Source organism: Cricetulus griseus, chromosome 4, assembly GCF_003668045.3.
Source record: "Cricetulus griseus strain 17A/GY chromosome 4, alternate assembly CriGri-PICRH-1.0, whole genome shotgun sequence".
In the NCBI taxonomy this organism is placed as follows: Eukaryota; Metazoa; Chordata; class Mammalia; order Rodentia; family Cricetidae; genus Cricetulus; species Cricetulus griseus.
Genome location: NC_048597.1, coordinates 88,147,758 through 88,163,747, shown reverse-complemented (window position 1 = coordinate 88,163,747; position 15,990 = coordinate 88,147,758). Strand labels below are relative to the sequence as shown.

The window sequence follows — 15,990 nt, the reverse complement described above, 5'->3', positions numbered from 1 at the left end:
CGCTTGCCACACCCAGGTAAAAGGTAATTAGACCTTGATTGGCAGCCGGGAGGGCAGGCCAAGGAAGCAGAGCCAGCCAGGAGGTGGGTGAACACAAAACAAAGACATCCAGTTTTTCCTTGCCCCATTCTGATGTGAGGACATCTTCCTGTCAGTCATTTTCTGAAGAACTAACTTCATGCTGAGGCTCAGGGGCTGGGGTCCGTTGCCCTTTCCTCTGCTCTTGACATCTTACTCAACCCTCCCGTTGAGCCGATTGCTTCATAGATAGGGTGATGATTATGTTAAGGCTTCTAACTGGGCCTGCCAAAGGAATTATGTTCTTTGCCTTTTGAAAGGAATTATTTAGGCATGGTTGCTTTACAGGGAAAGCCATTCATCGGGTCTGGCTTAGGGATTTGAAATGCAGAGCCCACAGTGGGCGACCACAAAGCTGGCACTGGTCCTAATTGTAGCTTTCCCATCTTCTCTGATGGGAATTGGACAGAGGGTCTTGTACACAGTAAGCAGGGGCCTCTACCTCTGAACCATTGCCCCATCTTCTTCCTGGGAAATTCTAGGCAGGGTCTCTTTCCCTGAGCCACACCCCCAGCCCCTCACTGGGAGATTCTAGGCAGGTGCTCTACCACTGAGCCATACGCCCAGTCCCTCACTGGGGGATTCTAGGCAGGGCCTCTACACCTGAACCATGTCTGCCAGCCCAGTTCATATATCCCAGGTTATCCTCAAACTCATAATCCTCCTGCCTCAACCTCTAGATTACTGGGTTACAAGTGGCCTCCACCCCTAGCACACCATATATTGCTATGTATTCATCCATGGATGGGCATTTATGGCAATGGCTATTATCAGAAAGATAAGAAATAACAAATGCTGCTGGTGGGAATGTCTGCTAGTATGGTCTTTGGGAAACTAGTATAGAGGCTTCTCAAAGCCTGGAAATAGATCATCCTTTACTGGAAAACTCTCCAAAGTTCATGAAATCTGTGTATGGAGGAGACACCTGCTTATGTTGACCTGTCATTGTTCACAACCAGGAAGATTGAAAAGGAGCCCTAGTTTTCTCCTCCATTAAGTTTTTTTGTTGGCATACTGAAGAATGGGTTTTAAGCCATGTCATTTTTTGTCTGTCTGATTGTACCTTGCTCATCACCCCTGCGCCATTATTCCTACTTGGTCCTCTGCCCACCCACAGGTGTCTTTCTTTACCTCAACTGGTCTCCTTTCTGCTCCTGCCATGCACTTACATAATGTTTATGTCATATATGTAATTATTTCATTCTATCTGGCTGACTAATACTCCATTGTGTCTACATGCCATATTTTCTTTGTTATCTGTTGTTGTTATTTTTTGAGACAGAGTCTCAAATATCCCAGGCTGGCCTCTTACTCAATATACAGCTGAAGATGATTTTCAACTCCTGACCCTCCTGTCTCTACTTCCTAAATACTGGGATTATAGATATGCACCACCATGTCCAGTGTGAGCTGGACATGGAACGGAGGAGCTTTATGCATTCTGGGCAAGTGGTCTACCAGCTGAGCCAGTTCCCATCTGTCGGTTGCTTGTTTTATAACTTGTCTATTGAGAAGATGCCTATATACAATGTGTACTACATTTTCATTATTTATTTATCCACTGATGGACTTTTAAGCTGCTTTCACACCTGAGCTATCGTGAGCATAGATGTGCAGGAGTACTATGCTGACTGAGAGTGTTGTGGGATATATAGCTCCTGGGTGTGTGTGTGTGTGTGTGTGTGTGTGTGTGTGTGTGTGTGTGTGTTAGAGGCCAGAGGTCAACGTCAGAGGTCAACTTCAAGTGACAGTCCTTAGGAGCTGCCCACTTTGTTTCTTGAGACAGGGTCTCTTAGTGGCCTGGAGTTCACTGATACAAGTAGCCCAGTGAGCCCTAGGGATCCTTCTGTCTCTGCTTGTCCCCAGCCCTCACAGACAAGTGCTGCCACACCAGCTTATTCCATGGGTCCTGGGCATGGATGTCAGGCCCTCATGCCTGCACAGCAAACACTTTGCTGTCTCCCCGACTCTGGTTCCATTAGCTGTTCTTGAGTCCCAGGCTCACCTACTTTCCTTTTGTTGTCTGCCCTCTAGTATGCCCTGGCATGGACATCCGGAACAACTTGACCAGGCTGCATGAGCTGGAGAACTGCTCTGTTATTGAGGGCCATCTGCAGATCCTCCTGATGTTCAAAACCAGGCCTGAAGACTTCCGAGACCTCAGTTTCCCCAAACTCATCATGATCACAGACTACCTGCTTCTTTTCCGAGTCTATGGCCTGGAGAGTCTGAAAGACCTCTTCCCCAACCTTACAGTCATCCGAGGCTCCCGCCTTTTCTTCAACTATGCCCTGGTCATCTTTGAGATGGTTCACCTGAAGGAGCTGGGGCTTTACAACCTCATGAACATCACCCGGGGCTCTGTCCGCATTGAGAAGAATAACGAGCTCTGCTACCTGGCCACCATTGACTGGTCCCGGATCCTGGATTCTGTGGAGGACAACTACATCGTGCTGAACAAAGATGACAATGAGGAATGTGGGGATGTCTGTCCAGGCACCGCCAAGGGCAAGACCAATTGCCCTGCCACCGTCATCAATGGGCAGTTTGTGGAACGGTGCTGGACACATAGTCATTGTCAGAAAGGTATGCTGGAGGCAAGCTCCATTCTAAGCCATTTCTTCCTGGCCACTAGCCCCAGGGATGGGAGACTTCTGTAAAGATTCAGGTGATGAAGGCTGTAGAGTGCGAACCCTAGAATCTCCATCAAAACTACACTCAACCCCCCTTTTCTATGAGAGATACACTTCACTGTGGTGCTTCTATATTATCTCATACGTGTGTCTATATATATCTATACTTTTCTATTGCTATGATAGAATACACTAGCAAAAATAAATGGAGGGAGTTGGGGTATGGCTCAGCATTTGAGAGCACTTGCTGCTCTTCTAGAGGGATCATGTTCAGTTTCCAGCACCTGTATCACTGAGAAGATCCAGCATCCCTGGCCTCTGCCGGTTGTGTGTGTTGCACACACACACACACACACACACACACACACACACACACACGCACGCACGCACGCACGCGCACGCACGCACGCACGCACAGCATGTCACTTGTTAAGAGATTAACAACTGTAACCAATACTGAAATAGAATAATTATAATGATATTCTCCAATACAATGACAAACATCATCACATCACTCATGCCCTTGGGGGACACCATTGAGTAAAATGCAAGTAGCCTGAATATAATCGTCATGTCTTCACAACTAGTATATATACTTGAAGCTGACTCACATCTCAGGTGTAGCAGAGCAGAGCATCTTGAGATTTTATTGTGCCACTCAGAAGAGTACACGATTGAAAACACATGAATTGATCATTTCTGGAATCTTCCATTTGGTAGTTTACAGTTAACTGTGGGTTACTGAGACTGTGTGAAGTGACATCTTTGATAGGGAGAGATGAAATGAGTATACTGAATCCTGCCATTGTAGTAGACAACCAACCACAATTAGGTGTCAAGGCATGGGTGTGGCTCGTATATCAAAAACTTTATTTACAAAAGTAAGTGGGGGGCAGATTTTTCGGGAGGGCTGCTTGCCACCCTCTGTGCTGGATAGTGAATGTTGCTGTGGTTCTCTGCTTGAGTGAGGAGTAGACTGTGCAAGGGTATGGATTTAACTTTGCATGTTTTTCTTATTTGCTTTTAGAAGGCAATTTGCAAGAGATAACTCAGAAAAAGAAATGTGTAAAAATTCAACTTAGATGTGAGAGTAGTACATTTTTTACATTTATTTTTATTTGTGTGTGTGTGTGTGTGTGAGTGTGTGTGTGTGTGTGTTGCACATGTGTCCCATGGCCTACATGGAAGTTAGAGGACAACTTGTAGGAGTTGCTCTTCTCCTTCCACATATGTGGGCCTAGAGGATCAAACTCAGGTAGGTAGACTGGGGGCAGTGCCTTTACCATTGAGCTGTCTTTCCGCTCCCTTCATGGATCTATTGCCTTCCTATCTTTAGCTTTCTGAGTTATGAGGCACTTAGATTATTTCATTTTTTAAAAGAAGGGTTTGGTGTTTTGGGGTTCAAGCTTTATTTTTAAAAATTACATTCGTGTGTGTGTGTGTGTGTGTGTGTGTGTGTGTGTGTGTGTGTGTTCTGCCTGGAAGAATGTGTGTGTATCACACATGCACCCTTAGGCACCAGGAAAGGGTGTTGAATCCCCTGGAGTTGTAGTTACAGACAATTGTGAGATGCCTTGTGGGTGCTGGGAACTGAACCCACATCTTCTGCAAGAGCAGTCAGTGCTCTTCACTGCGAGCCATCTCTCCAGCTCCATGTTTGTTTCTTTTAGGCTTGTTTTCCAGAAATGAAATTTCTGGGTCAGAGGCTCCTGATTTGGATTGCCAAATGGCTTTCCAGAAATGTTGGACCTGTGGACTGGACTCGCAGCCTTGAATGGGGAGAACTGGCCTTTTCATGTTGTTTAAAAATCTTTCCCAAAGTCCTGGCGTGGGTGCGAAGCCTATACTGTGACTGTTTACCTTGGTACGTGTTTGATTTCAGGGCAGAGCCTTTGAAAACATGTTTATCATTCAGGGTTTCTCTGCCCCCCTCCTTCCTCATCTGAGCACCTCTCTGGGCTTTGTAGAATCTAATCTGTCCTTTTCTTCTTTGAAGCTTGCCATTTCTTTGTCAGTTTCATTTGTGGCTCTTCTTGTTCAGTGGAGAAAAGAGTCCTGAATGTTCAGAGCTACTGGAGAGTGATGTTGTTGATGAGGATAGAGCCCCAGCCTCTCACGGGGGCATTTGAAGCCGGGGGGGGGGGGTGGTGGTGGTGGTGGTGGTGGTGGTGGTGGTGGTGCTCTGAGCTCATTTTCACATAGCTTTTTTATGCCTAAACTTATCAAGTCTCTACCCATAAGATATCTCCCTGTAACATTTCTGTTTAATATTAACTATCACATGTAGAAAACCTTCCACTCTTATTACTGGGGAGCTCTTCATGTGCATGATTCAGTGGGGAACATCTGTGTGCCCCCAGAGACTCATGGTGGGGGCGTGTCTTGATGCTGTTTGTGGCAGAAATCGAGTTAAATGTAGCAGTCATCTGTAATCCCAGTTCTGGGAAGATTGAGGCAGGAGGTAGCAAATTCGAGGTCACCCCAGTTATAAAGTGACACCTTGGACCTTAGGAAAAAAGATAGAAGGAAAGAGAAAGAGACCAGAGGGGAAGAAGGGAGACTTTCTATTCTAAAGAAGGAAGAAAAGGAGGGAGAACAGAGAAAGAGAAAGAAGGAAAGAGAAAGTCTCTCCTGGGCTGCTGGTCATTTCTGCCTCTTTCTCCTGTACCTGGGACATTTCTGTTCTGAGCAATAGCTTTTATTGTGTTTTGATATCCAAGAGAGCAGTTCATTAGCTGTTTATAGCTTTAGTGACCTCATTCACATGTTGTAAAATTCCCTGGGAAGGACTAGTGAATGGAAGAAAGGGGAAGTGAGTGGCTTAGGGGTTAGCACACAAAAGGCAGGTGAGGGAGGGAAGGAAATGTTATTTTTTGCCCCATCTGAGCTCAAAGGAGCAATGGGTATGGAATCCTTGGACTTGTAGATGAGGTTTTTTATGGGAACTCCTGAGGAGGACTCTTGGATAGTAGGAGTTGGGGGATGTCTTAGTTAGAGTTCAATTGCTGTGGTAAACTCAACCAAAAGCAACTTGGGAAGGAAAGTTTATTTCATTTTATAGTTTGGAGTCTGTTATTTTCATTGCCACTTCATAACTATAATTTTGCTACTGTTATGAATCATAATGTAAAAGTGTGACATGTGACTCCAAAAAGGTCATGACCCACAGGTTGAGAACCACTGGTTCAAGTAAGAGCTGAAAGCTTAAAAAGTATTTGAGAGAGCTGAGGAAAGGAGGAAGGAAGGGAGAGAGACAGAACACAGTTACATGATGTTTACTACAGTATATTGTTATGTTTTATTATAGTTGTTAACCCCAAGCTAACTATGCCTAACATAAATTTATCAATCAATCTATCTATCTATCTATCTATCTATCTATCTATCTATCTATGTATCCCCTCTGTGTGTGTGTGTGTGTGTGTGTGTGTGTGAGAGAGAGAGAGAGAGAGAGAGAGAGAGAGAGAGAGAGAGAGAGATGTGTGTGTGTGTGTGATGAGAGAGACTGTGTGTGTGAGTGGGAGCATGTGTGCCACAGTGTGCTTGTGGAGATCAGAAGGTAACTTGGGTAAGTTGGCTCTCTCCTTCCACTATGTGGGTCCCCAGGAACCAAACCCAGATGGTTGGGTAGGCTTGATGGCAAATGCCTTTCCCCACTGAGCCATCTTGCTTGCCACCTGTGTTATTTTTGACACAGACTCTCTTATTGAACCTGGAACTCAGCAAGTTAGTTCTCCTAGTTGGCCAGCAAGCCCCAGAGATCTCCTGCTTCTAGCTTCCACTGTTGGGATTAAAGGTGCCTGCCTCCAGCCCTGGCTTTTTACATGGGTTCTGGGGATCTGAACTCGTGTCCCCATGCTTGCAGGCAAGCGCTTTACCCACTGAGCCATCTCCCCTGTCCCTAATGCTCTGATCTTTAATGGTGAATATGCAGACTTACAGGCCTGATGAGCGCACAGTTTTCTGGGAGATTCCTAGGGCTATCAATGGAAAACTTCATTTTTTCTGTTTTTCTTGAGAGAGGCTATTGTCCCAATCATTTATGGAAGATGCTGGATAGAGGTCAATGTGTACTTATGAAGAGGTGGTTCTGGCTGGCTTGCCTGGCGACTTGGTAACTGGTCTAACTGGTTTTTCTTTGGCTTGATGAAATTCATTGACCAGTTATTTCCCATCCTGTCACCAGATCCTTTGTGGGAATTGAAATCTGTTCTTTGTCACTGAACACTTGACATATTCCAGGGAGGTGCCAGGGACCTTGGTGTGCCCTGTCTCTGTGTGTTTCTCTTTCTTCCTGTGTCTGCTGCAACTTTCATTAAATGGAGGGGACATGGATGTTGGATTTATTTTTTATTTTTGAGATAGGGTCTCACTGCCCTCAAACTCTTGGCAATACTCCTGCCTCAGTCTTCCAAGTGCTGGGATTCCAACATTCCTGGCTAAAACACTGTTTTCTGATTGTGGTAAAATATATTTAGTAAGTACATTGATAATGTAGTGTCGCTATCCTCATGCTCTGGTTCGGGAACATTCTTAACACCCCCCAAAAAGAATCTCTCTGTCCATTATTACTCATTTCCCAGTCCTGATTCCCTGAGCTCCTGGCAACGAGCAATTAGCTTTCAAGCTGTGTGGATTGATCTGTTCTGGACATTTCTATCCATAGGATCATATAATATGTAGTTCATTGTGTGTTCTTCCTTTCTTTCCTTTTTCTGAGTACAGTGTTCTCAGAATTCATGCACACAGTGATTTCATTAAGTCTAGATTCTGTTTTCATGGATGAGTAATATTTCATCATTTGGGTCCTGTCAGTTTTACCCCCTGACCAACATTTGTGATGATTTCCCTGCTTCAGTTATGTGAAATAGGGCTTCTGTAAACATCTGGTTTCCAGGCTTTGTCTGTGGCACTCCTTTACCTTTAAGTCAGAAGTAGGTTGCTTTTGTAGGGCTGAAGTTCAAACCCAGGGTCTTGTGCATGCTATGCAAATGTTCTGTCACTGAGCTATATCCCCAGCCTTGGCTTTACTTCACCTGACTCCCAGCATCTGGATTTCAGGCAGTGAGTTCCCACACCAATCTTCTATGTGTGTTCTGGGGATGGAACTCAGGGCCTTATCTATCCATTCATCTCCCCATCCCTGACAGCTCCTCTTTGGGTAAAATATGAATTATTTTCATCCTTTTCCATTTAAATTCCCCCTTTGTGATGATTAATATTGTCAACTTGGCAGGATCTAGACTCGGCTAGGAGACACATCTCTGGGTGTTTATGGTGACATTTCTCAATTACATTGACTGAGGTGGGAAGATCCACCCTCTGAGGGGTGATTATTCCCTGTCTTTGAGTCCTGGACTGTCTAACAAAGAGAAAGCAAGCTGGTTATTAGCATTCATCAGCCACATTCACCAGTCATCAGGCCTGCTGTCATGGCTTCCTGGTTGTGATGGGCTGCTCCCTGCAACTGTGAGCCAGAGTAAGCCCTGCCTCCCCTAAGTTGCTTTTGCCAGGAGTTCTCTCCCATCTGTGAGTAAAGTAAATGATACACACTGTTTATTCTGTGTCAGTGCTCCTGACAGTCCCAGAATAGAGGAAGGAGTGGCTTGAGAAAGTGGAGCTCCACAAAGAGACTCTTCTAGTGAGAGGAGGAACCAGGAAGGGGTGGGAACCGTTCAGGGTGGAGTGTGGCCATCTATGGGTGACCAACAACTAGGAATGTCTTAGTTCCTTTTTGACTTCTTTCTCTGAGGAATACCCTCAGCAGAGCAGAATGGGTGTGGTAGACAGGATGTGGGGTGCAGATGGTGAAGGGCTCATGGAGAAAACCCTCAGCCTGAGTTCATCCTAGGCTGGGCTAACTTGACAGCCACTCATAGAAATCTTCTTGGGGACTGTGAGGATAACTCAGTCAGTAAAGAGGACTCAAGTTTGCTCCCCAGAGCCCATGTATCTTAGTTCTTTCCCAGTTGCTGTGATAAAATAACCGACAAAAAGCAATTTAAGGGAGAAAGGCTTTATTTGGCTCATTGTCCTGGCTACATCCATCACTGAAAAGTCAAAGCAGCAGAACTCAGTCAGTCACATTACATCCACAGTCAAGAGCAGAGAACAATGAATTCATTTGTACATGCTTGTGCCCTGCAGTGTCCTGCAGTCTAGGATCTGGGCCTAGGGAATGGTACCCCCCACAGTTGTAGAGTCTTTCCACTTAATGAAGAATCAGGACAATCTCCTACGTACATGCTCACAAAACAGCTTAATCTAGACAGTTTCTCAATGACACCCCCTTCCTACGTAATTCTAGGTTGTGTCAAGGTGACACAATGTGGACAGAGGCTGGGCAGGGTGGTCCATGCTTACAGTCTGAGTTCTGAGGAGGCAGGGACAGGTGGATCACTGGGGTGAGTTCTGGCCAACCAGCCTAGCCTATCTGGCAAACTCTAGGCTGGATACAGACAGGATTTAGGGCTTCAAAACTGAATAACTCTTTACCAATGGTAGCTGTCACCCGACAACCATGTTTAAGGGTTTCTGTAGTGTAAAGCCATCCTGATTTTCCTGTGGGTGCCACTTGCTTGTTGAACTGTTTTTTGGCCTAGCATTGACTTTGACTGGCAAGGCCTGCTTTGTTCTGTGTCTTGGGTTTTTGCCATCTCTGTCCATGAGTGAAATTGGGCTGTGTCTTTGGCTTGTTTCATTTTGCAATCTCTTCATTAAGTCTTGTTATCCGATCTTCTAGTCACAGAAAGCAAATTAGGCAAGTTTCCATTCTAAAGGTTCTTAAAGAATTTTAGCATCAGAATTAATCTGTCTTTGAACAAGAGAGTAATTTCTTGGGAAATGTTATGGTTTTAAAATCTTTGTGGGAAGGAATTCTTGAGTAACTTATTTTTTTTCATAAAAGGTGTTTGGTGAGTTTAGGCTAAAATCTTTTTGTTATTGTTTTGCTTTAAACCAATGGTTAGATTTTTTTGGTCAACTTCTGTGACTCTTCAGTTTCTTAGATTTAGTGGGTTTTCTAAGCTGAGAGTGTTCTATTAAACATCCCATAGTTGTGTTTGTGTAGTCTCCTTAAATACAGCTGAGAGTCTTGCAGATCTTGGATTTATTCATCAGTTCTGCTTTTAAATAATCCAGTAATGGGCTGGAGAGATGGCCCAGCTGTTAAAGGATAGGCTCACAACCAAAAAATATAATAATCCAGTAGTTGTTGCTATGAGCATATTTTTCACTTTGTGATTATTCTAATGTATGCTTTTAGTTTTGTTGTTTTTAAATCCCCCTTAGTGTGAAGTTTTTAGAAGGTATTACATATTCAAATATTTTTGGAATATATTCAAAATTGTGAAATGAACAAATAAAAAAAATTGAATTTCATTTAACCAAGGGCCTTGCATTTGAGGCTCTGCCCCTGAGCTATGTTCCCAGTTCCTCAGTGGGCAATTCTAGGCAGCAGTTCTACCACTGGGCCATACCCCCAGCTCCTCATTGGGTAATTTTAGGCAGGGGGCTCTACCACTGAGCCATGCCCCCAGCCCCCTCACTGGGCAATTCTAGGGAGGTGCTCTACCCCTGAGACATGCCCACAGCTTCTCATTAAGGGATTATAGGCGGGGAACTCTAACCATTGAGCAACACTTCCAGGCCTAGTTTCATTTTTTTTTTAAATGCAATTAAAGCTTTTAAGGCCACAAGTTCACTCTTTGGTTTTTGCTGCTGTCTTTAGTCCTGGATATATACCTTCTTGTTTTCATTGTTGTCTGAAGAATCCCTGCTGATATCTAACATTATTTTTGTTCTCCATTGCTATGAAAGCAGCTCTTTCAATTATGCTACATTGTATTGTTGTGTGTGTCTATCTCTCTGTGTATCTATGTGTGTATGTATGTGTGATTGTATGTTGATGTCTGTGTATCTGTGTGTGTGTGTGTCTGTGTATCTGTGTGTGTTTTCATAGTTTCCCCAAGTCACCCCTGTTTCTTAGGTTATTTCCCAACAGGTGAAATAGGTTCAATAACAGTGAACTGACTTGAGGATCACTGGGCTAGTGGGGTGTGGGCAGGTCCTTGTTTTAATTGCATCTTCTCTGGTTGAGTGGGTTTGAGTCACTGATTTTTAATGTTGAGAAAAAATGAATTTTTACTATTTGTCAGTTTCATTTTGTTGCTGCAATAAAATATGATGACAAAAGGCAACTAGGGAGAAAGGGGCTTACCTCAGCTTACATTCCAGGTGACAATCCATTATCATGGGGAAGTCAAAGCAGGGACTTCCAACAACTGATCATCACATTGCTGTGGAGAGCAGAGGAATGCTTGACTTCTTCCTCTGCTCTGTTTCTCTGATTTTGTTCAGGGCTCCCTGCTTAGGGAATGCTGCTGCCCATATTGGATGAGGTCTTCCCATGTCAATGTGCTTAATTAGGATAGTCCCCCACAACACACACACACACACACACACACACACACACACACACACACACACAGACATGCATGCATGCATCCATGCATGCACACAGACACACACACACACATACACACACACACAGATACACAGACAGACACACATACACACACAGATACACTGAGAGACAGACACACACACAGATACACAGACATACACATACAATCACACATACATACACACATAGATACACAGATAGACGACAGACAGACACACACACACACACAGATACACAGACATACACATACAATCACACATAGATACACAGAGAGACAGACACACACACACAGATACATAGACAGACACACACAGATATACAGACACACATACACACACAGATACACAGACACACATACACACACAGATACACAGACATACACATACAATCACACATACTTACACACATAGATACACAGAGAGACAGACAGACACACACACACACACACACAGATACACAGACATACACATAAATCACACATACATACACACATAGATACACAGAGAGACAGACACACACACACAGATACACATACAATAACACATACATACACACATAGATACACAGAGAGACAGACAGACATAGACACACAAATACACAGACAGACAGATATAGACACACAGATACACAGACACACACATACACACATAATAGACACACACACACACACAAATACACAGACAGACACACACAGATATACAGGCAGACACACATACACACAGATACACATACACACACAGATATACAGACAGACAGACACACACAAATACACACACAGATATATAGACACACAGATACACACACACACACACACACACACACACACACACACACACACACACACTATTCTAATGTAGACAATTCCTCATTGAGACTTTCCTCCCAGGGATTCTAGGTTGTGTCAAGTTGTTGAGGAAAACTAATCCTCACTCAGTGTGATGGGTTATCAAAGTTTCTTTTTGATGGGCTTTCAAAAGGTTTCCTATTTTTACTTTAGATAGAGTCTCAGGTAGCCCAAGCTGTCATTGAAATTCCTATGTATCTGAGGCTGGCCTTGAACTCTTGATCTTCTACCTCCCCAGTGCAGGGATGACAGGTGTGCACCATACCTACCTGCCGGGCCGCTGCTCTACCACTGAAGTTTATCCCCAGCCTTTGGATTTTTCAGACAGACTTTTTCCATGTAGCTCAGGCTGGCCCAAAACTGGGGGTAGCTGAGGATGACCTTGAACTCCTGATTTTCCTGCCTCCACCTCCTGAGTACTCAGATGGTAGGTGTGAACCACAAGGCCCTGCTTTATACTATGCTGGGGATGGAATCCAGGCCCTAATACATGCTAGGCAAGGCCCTACCACCTCAGCCCCATCCGCAGCGTGCCCCCTACCATACCCTTTTATAGTTTTTTGTTTTTTTGTTTTATTTTGGGATGATGGCCTCAATATGTGAGCTAGAGGTTTTGTGTTGAGGAATTGTGTGTGGCTCTTGGTAACTGACTGACTGTTCAATAGACTTCAGTGGATGTATCCCACAGGATCGGGAGCAGTAGGTGAATTCTGAATTCAAATTGAGAGTATGCAGCTGTCCAAGGGAAAATACTAGTTTCCTCCAGTAAATAATGGAGTAACAATTCTCCGCCCAGATGCCTGGCTTTGTGGGACTGCCAGGGTATGTGTTTACAAAACCACTTTCTCTTTCTGTCTTCTTGTGTTTGTGGTTTTATGGTCCGGGTTTTGGAGCTCTCGCCCAAGGCTGAGTGTGACCTGTCAGTCCACCTGCCCTGTGGCCTTCCTGCCTATTTCTGGCCTTTGGCGTAAGCTTGCTGAAAAGCCAGTATGACTGGGGGTGATGTCAGACAGACTTTCCTTTAGAAGGGTGCTGTGACTCATCTCTGTAGTTAACGGGCCCGTGTCACATTAGAAGGATGACTGTAGTAGTTTTTGTTTGAAATCTAATAAGGGATTTTGAATCTGCCATCTGGAGGCTGTGTTCCTTCTGTTCTTTTTATTGTTTTTGACAAAGGCTAGTGTTGAGGGGCAGGAAATGGGTTTTGCAATATTGCTGACATCTGCCTGGAGGGTCTGTCCTCTTTCCTCAACTTCATTTTTTTTTCCTGCAAGCCTGAGACAGATAGGAAGCAGCTGTGCATGGCAAGTCTGGCTTTGTATTTTTTTTTTTTTTTGTTGTTGTTGTTAATGCGTAATTATGTGTGTATGTTATAGTCTCATGTGGTCTGGCTGGCCTTGAACTAACTGCATAGTTGAGCCTGGCTTTGAACTCTTGGGCTCAAGCCACCCTTCTATTCTGTCTCCAGAGGATCTCAAAGCCTGCCTTAAACTGTTTCCAAATTGTGTTGATCACTATTGTGGTTTGAAGATGCATCATCCCTGATAGACTGTCATGTTTGACCATGGCGTCCTTCGCTGAGGTCTCAGTTTGTGAAGGATGGAGGAAGTGGATTGTTGGAGATGGGCCTTGATGTTTTATAGCATAGCCCCACATCCTGTCCTCTCTGTTTCCTGTTCCTAGCTGTACACACATGCCACTCTGCAGTTACCAGCCGCCATACCTTCTCCTCCACAGTGGGAGGCATCCCTTCAAGTTGTGAACCCAGAACCAAATGAAAACCCCTCCTCCCTTCACTTGCCTATTGTCAAAAAGGAAAAGTAGTAAAATCATTACGAGTGCATTTTAGGATTTCTTACTGGCTATTTTTCCTAATTAAACAAGAATGGAGGCTGGAGATGTACCTTGCTGGTAAAGCCTATGCTTGTAGCATGACTGATAAGCCCCACTACTTAAAAGAAAGTCCTAAATACAGTGACTTGGGAGGCGGTTCATTTGCTAAGAGCATTTGGTGGCAAGCTTGAGGACCAGAGTTCAAATCCCCAGCATCCATATAAAAAGCCAGGTGTAGCCCTGTGCACCTCTGTAAGTCCATCTCTTTGGGGGGTGGAAGCAGGAGGATGACCAGAGTTTGCTGGCTGCCAGCTTAGCTTTGGGTTCTACAAGAGACCCTCTCTTACAGGAATACATTGGAGAGTGATGGAGCAGACCACCCGATACCGTCTTGTCGGAATGCTTTGCATAGATGTGTATGGCAGCATACATTTGTGCATACCACACACACACACACACACACACACACACACACACACACACACACGCACACACACACACAGCACTCCTGCAGCCCTCAACCCACACGATTTATTATGTCTTTAAAAATGTTTATTCTTTGTTTTATAACCTGTCCTTTATTTCAGAATTAGAGATGAAATTAAGGTATCACTAGTTGGGAGGTGAGGCAGGAGGATCACCTTTTGTAGATCTTCTTTGACTGTAGAGTGAACTTAAAGCAAACCTGGGTAAACTAGCACAGTGGTAGAGTACTTAACTTAGCATGCCCAAGTACCTGTATTCAATATTATTCAAACAGTAACAGCAACAACAATAATAAAACAAAAAATTTTCCCCAGCCTCTCCAGACCCATAGTCTCATGTAGCCCAGGCTGGCCTCAAACTTGACTATGTAGCTGAGGCTTCTTTTGAATGCTTGATTTCTTGCCTCCACCTCCTGAGTGCTGGGATGACAGGCCTGTGCCACCATGCCCGATTTTATGTGACGGTAGACTCCTCCTTAGGGCCCTGTGTATGCCAGGCAAGCACTGCATCCAAGTGAGCCACATCCCCAGGCAATGCAGCTTCATTTTGAGTCAGTGTTTCCTGGAGGGCTCTGCAGACCTTTGTATACATTAAGCTGGAATACTCAGAGACTTGAGAGGAAAGCAAGGCTGTCACCTGAGGCTTTGGTGATGATCTATCTGTCTGTGTTGCTAAAGTCTGTTTGGACTCTTTCCATTTAAATGTAGTGTGAATTGCACTTTTAATTCCTGCATGAATGGCTGTTTGGAGGCATGACTAATTTGTCATTGGCCTGAAAAACAAAATAAAACAAAACAAAACAAAATGCCATGATACAAACTTAGCTGTTTATCTTTGTTGACTTTGTAGATTGCTCCCCAGTGATCTTTCTTTAGCCTTCTGGAGATAATTGTGCAAACAAGAAATGAACGTTGTCATTCATGGTTCTTGACAAAGGGCATGCCTGAGTCACTACTGCCTAGGTGAGGCAGTAATGCTCTTCCTTTTCACAATTCTTTTGTTGTTAGTGGATATTAACGATACATACTGGTTTCCCAATGACATTTTCATACGTGTGTATAATGTGTCATTATAGTCTTCCCTATTGTCCTCTTGTCTTCCTCCCTCTCCTGCTGTTCACCTTCCTCTTTTCAAATAGTCCTTCTGCTTTCATGCCTGGATCCAGTAAGAATCATTGTGATTGTTTATGGGAGTGTGGGTAACCTATCAGTTGCCATACCACTGAAGAAACTCTCTTTCTGTCTCCTACCAACTCTAGCTGTTTGTCAATCTTCAGAGGGGCAGGACATTGTGAAACTTCCTCCTAGTAATTGTTAACTGCCTAGCAATCCTCTGGGAAGGATAGGAACATGGTGTGTTCCTTCCCTCTCCCAGGAACCTTTAACTGCTTATCGATCCTCAAAGGGGTGGGGACTCACCAGCCCCTCCCTTTAACAAGGGTTAGCTGTCTATCTTCAGGGAGAGGCGGGCCTCTTGATCCTCTAGTAACCATTTACTATTTGTAATATATCTTCAGGGAGGGTTTTTTTCTGAGTCCCTCCCCTTAGCAACTGCTAACTGTTCATCTTCAGGGAGAGGTAGAGTATCGTGAGCCCCTCTCCCTCGTAACCATTAACTGCCTATGTTAGATTTTCAGGGAGATATGAGGCCTT

General features: G+C 44.3%; 1 protein-coding gene across 2 annotated transcripts in view; it reads left to right on the top strand.

The window, feature by feature from the left end:
- Positions 1-15,990, top strand: part of Insr (insulin receptor) — a 134,388-nt gene that overhangs the window by 19,439 nt on the left and 98,959 nt on the right. For both annotated transcript variants that reach the window (XM_035443202.1, XM_027415764.2), the window contains exon 2: positions 2,113-2,664. In XM_035443202.1, the coding sequence (XP_035299093.1) occupies positions 2,113-2,664 (552 nt within the window). The remainder of the gene's footprint in view (positions 1-2,112; positions 2,665-15,990) is intronic.